The 3,683-nt window shown below is 55.1% G+C and overlaps 1 protein-coding gene across 2 annotated transcripts; it reads right to left on the bottom strand.

Annotated features, from left to right (window-relative positions):
* Nucleotides 1-1,392: 1,392 nt before the first annotated feature.
* Gadd45g (growth arrest and DNA damage inducible gamma) lies at nucleotides 1,393-3,169 on the bottom strand. Of its 2 annotated transcripts, none has more exons than XM_050144510.1 (4): nucleotides 3,002-3,169; nucleotides 2,412-2,513; nucleotides 2,096-2,309; nucleotides 1,393-2,004 (listed from the first exon to the last, which is right to left on the bottom strand). In XM_050144510.1, exons 1-4 carry the CDS (start codon nucleotides 3,052-3,054, stop codon nucleotides 1,894-1,896), a joined length of 480 nt encoding a protein of 159 aa, XP_050000467.1. In that variant the 5' UTR covers nucleotides 3,055-3,169; the 3' UTR covers nucleotides 1,393-1,893. The 2 variants fall into 2 exon arrangements, with proteins under 2 accessions (XP_050000467.1, XP_050000468.1); XM_050144511.1 differs by having other exon boundaries at nucleotides 2,998-3,140.
* Nucleotides 3,170-3,683: the final 514 nt, after the last annotated feature.

Genomic DNA, 3,683 nt, shown 5'->3' with positions numbered 1-3,683 from the left:
AGGGCCAATCAGAGAAAGCCAAGTTTCCTACCGGCTGCCAATTCAAAGGTTCTGCAAGGGTCTGCTAGCCTGCAGCGTTCTGCTGAGTGCATGCATTTCAGGACACATTCTGGGGTAATGACACCCCCTTTGTTTTAACTACAGCACACTCTGGCAAGAAGTCATTTTTTACCAGCTTGTAGGTCCACTCTGCAAGACTCTCCCACCTAAGAAAAATTAGAGAAAACACCTAAGGGAAGCAGCAATGGTATTTGGGTACAAATGTGGCGGAATTCTTTTTCGCCGGGGTTGCTTTCCAGTAGAAAGGGAACGCTTCCCTGACCGGAAGTGTCATCGAGCCCCTGCCGTTTTCCTGTCGCCTTGTACAGGCTTCCAGAATGTGGAGTTTTAAAACCGGCACTCAACCAGCCAACCGGCAAACCAGCCTCCCTAAGCGCTGCTGGTAAATCGGCCGAATGGCCTTCTAAGAAAAACAGCACCCCACCCCTCCCTTCCCCGAAGGCACACGCTGCCGGGCAGCAGAGCTGACGGCAAGAAAGCCCCACGTGGGCTTCCCCTGACAAACCCAGCCAGCTTGGAACAGGCAGTGAAAGCCAGAGGCACTAAGCTAACAGAAAAAGTCCTCTCACTGGGACGTATCCCCCAGATCCTTCTCAAAAGATAATACTGGCTCCCAAGCGTTTCTCCTCCGACTTTAAAAGGAATTGTGGGTAGCAGCAGCCCTCACTGATGTGGGCAGAGGCACTCAGAATAGGAGCTAGCAGATGCCCACCCCACTCAGACTGGCTCACGCCTATTTATGTAGGACCGTGCTTTCCAATTTCTAAGCTACTGTAACTTCCATCACGGCTGTGACAAAATGATGACTCATTCTTAGAACGCAGTCATCGGTATCACATTTGATATTAATACTTTAGTAGTGATGCTTTGTCACACAATTAAAAGGAGAAAGTTGCTAAAGCAAGAGCAGCCCACCCCCCATCCACGGGCACGGTTGCAGAAGGCAGCTCATTGTTATTGGAAGGCACAGGGCCTCCCGCAAGCTGTCCAGATAAGCAGCTGTTGGGGGCTAAGGGGGAGGGTTAAAGGGGGGGGGCGAGGAACTGGAGGCAGAAGTCACTGTTAGCGGATTGGATTGTAAGACTTGAGCTCCAGCACCGGGATGCCTATCTCAAATATACTCCTGTCTTGCAAGTTTAAAATCTTCCTGAAAAGATAAAACAGTACTCCGGCCCCAAGTTCTCCCACTTACTACACGCCAGCATCCCCTCCCCCACCGCCAGTCCCGGGAGATTGTACCGCCACAGGTGCCGTTAGTTCCACCAACCACCAGAAACACCTTTACCACCTCCCTCGAACTAAGACTCCCCTACCCTCAATAAAAGGCGTAAGTTTGGTTTCAGTAAGTTTATTGTGAAATTCAAAGCTTCCACGATAGCGTCCTTTAGAAAAATGAAAGCATTGCCCGGGATCCGTTTCGGAAAGAGCAGTGCAGCCAGCAAAGTCCGGCTCGCTCCTGCAGCTTGATCACTCCTGCAGCTGTACCAAGTCCATCCAGGCCGCCTGCTTTGCCTTTCCCCTCCTTTCACTGGAAGGCTGCTGAGTCACGCCTGCCTGCCTCGCTAGTCGATTCTTCCCGGCCCTGCGGCCAACGTCCTTGCCTAGGCCTTCCTGTGCTAGCAGCCTCTCTGGACACTGGCAGAGTCCTGGGCTCGGAACAAGGTGTCCCCGCGGCCGCCATGCCCCCTTCTTGGGAGGCTGCGCTCCTCACTCTCCAGGCAACACCGCCTGCCAGTCTTCACGCGCACTCGAGCGCCCTCGGAAGGTCACTCCAGAGCCAGCCGCGCGCTAGAGCGTCACCAAGTCGAACAGACCAAGGTCCCTGCCGGACTGTCACTCGGGAAGTGTAATGCTGGGCACCCAGTCGTTGAAGCTGCGGCTCTCCTCGCAGAACAAGCTGAGTTTCTCCAAGGCAGGGTCTTTCCACGTGTCCTCATTAGGGTTCTGTGTTTAAAAATACAGGGGTCAGCCAGGCTGGCCGTTGGCCAAGCGGGTGGGGGAGACTGGCGTGGGGAGAGACAGTAGCTGTACTCACCGAAATGAGGATGCAGTGCAGGTCTCCCGGCGCACCCGCCTCGTCGTCTGCACCCACGATCGCCGCTAGCCGCTGCACATCACCCACGCGCACAATATCAATGTCGTTCTCACAGCAGAACGCCTGTATCAGCGTGAAATGGATCTGCAGCGCTATGTCGCCCTCATCTTCTTCATCGGCAGCCAGCACGCAAAAGGTCACATTGTCAGGGTCTCTGCAAGGCAGATGGGTAGGACAAGGTCAGAGTCGATGACACCCCCAGGTCTCCCGGCCGCGCCAGCCCCAATCCCTGCACGCGGGGCCTTCCTATACTCACACATTCAGGACTTTGGCGGACTCGTAGACGCCAGCGGTCAGACAGCCCTGGCGCTGCGCCGACAGCAGAAGTTCGTGCAGCGCTTTCCCGGCGCCCTGCATCCTGTGAAAGAACAAGCACCGTGAGTGGGGACCAGCACGGGGACGCGGTGTAGATCCCAGCCCTGACCTCCAAGTCCCAGCTGGCTCTTTAGCCTAGACCCGTCTGGCGCCAGCATTCCTGCCTCTCAACTCCAACCTGGCGCCCACACACCCGGATCCCCAGTCCCGACTTGGCGCCCACACCTCTGGCACCCTAGTCATGATCTGGCGCCCTCATTTACCATCACCCAGTCTCGACCTGGCGCCTGCACCCCCGGTTCCCTGCTCCAGATCTGGAGCCCATAGCCCATGTTTCCCAATCCCGACCTGGCGCCAGAATCCCAGACCCTAGCTCTAGGAATGAATCGAATGTAGTTATTGTAGTCCCACCGCCTCGGCACCTCGCTGTCAGACAGTGCATGGCACCCACCCCTCAAACTTACATCCTAGAAGACCCTAAAAGATCGCTACCCGACAACTCCAACTTTCGGCACCCCAAAACCCACCTACCTGGCTGTGCTTTCCGGAACTGCGTCCTGGCCACGGACTTCTTCCAGAGTCATTATGCGATCCACAAACAGCAAGTTATCCAAAAGTGAAGAATGCGGAGGGAGCAGCAGGTAAGGAGCCCCAGAACACGATCCGCGCCGCGCGCCCACCACCAGCGAGTGCGCCGGGCAGCGCCGCGCGAGTCCTTTTATAGACCGGCTCGTGAGACGCGGCCAGCTGGCGGGAGGCTGCGCTCCCATTGGCCAGCGCCCGCTTTCTGATGCAAATGAGGCGGCAGGCCCGCGGCTCGTGCCAGAAGGCCACGTGGGGAGGGGTGCGGGGGATGACACAGCCTCAAATCTGCCGCTTTTGTCAGGGTGTTACCAGGCAGACTGGAGCCTGCAGATTTCATCTCGCCTCTCTTTTTTGTAAGTCCTTAAAAGGAAAAAGTTAAAAAAAAAACACCAACAACGTTGTTTGCTAATATGATCCTGGAATTTGTGAAATGCACACTTGGAGAATGTAAAAGCCTTTTTTTGCATTTATTTTTATTGAGACCTTTGTAATTTTCTTCTTATTTTCAATTTGAAGGTTATGGGGCTGTTGCATTGAAACCGAAACTTAAAGTCAAAGGTTTGCAACTGCAGCTGACACCAGGCCAACGCCGCCACTAGAACTCAGGACTCAGCGCCTTTCAGGGTCG

Source organism: Alexandromys fortis, unplaced genomic scaffold, assembly GCF_014885135.2.
Source record: "Alexandromys fortis isolate MF-2015 unplaced genomic scaffold, M_Fortis_MF-2015_v1.1 scaffold_1, whole genome shotgun sequence".
Taxonomy (NCBI): Eukaryota; Metazoa; Chordata; class Mammalia; order Rodentia; family Cricetidae; genus Alexandromys; species Alexandromys fortis.
This window is presented reverse-complemented; position numbering and strand designations above follow the sequence as displayed.

Bases quoted from the DNA above. Each gene is read 5' to 3' on its own strand.
- Gadd45g (XM_050144510.1), bottom strand. From the start codon at position 3,054: ATGACTCTGGAAGAAGTCCGTGGCCAGGACGCAGTTCCGGAAAGCACA. The intron at 2,514-3,001 runs GTAGGTGGGTTT...GTTCTTTCACAG, and splicing joins GTTCCGGAAAGCACAGCCAG to GATGCAGGGCGCCGGGAAAG. The intron at 2,005-2,095 runs GTGAGTACAGCT...TTTTAAACACAG, and splicing joins TGCACTGCATCCTCATTTCG to AACCCTAATGAGGACACGTG.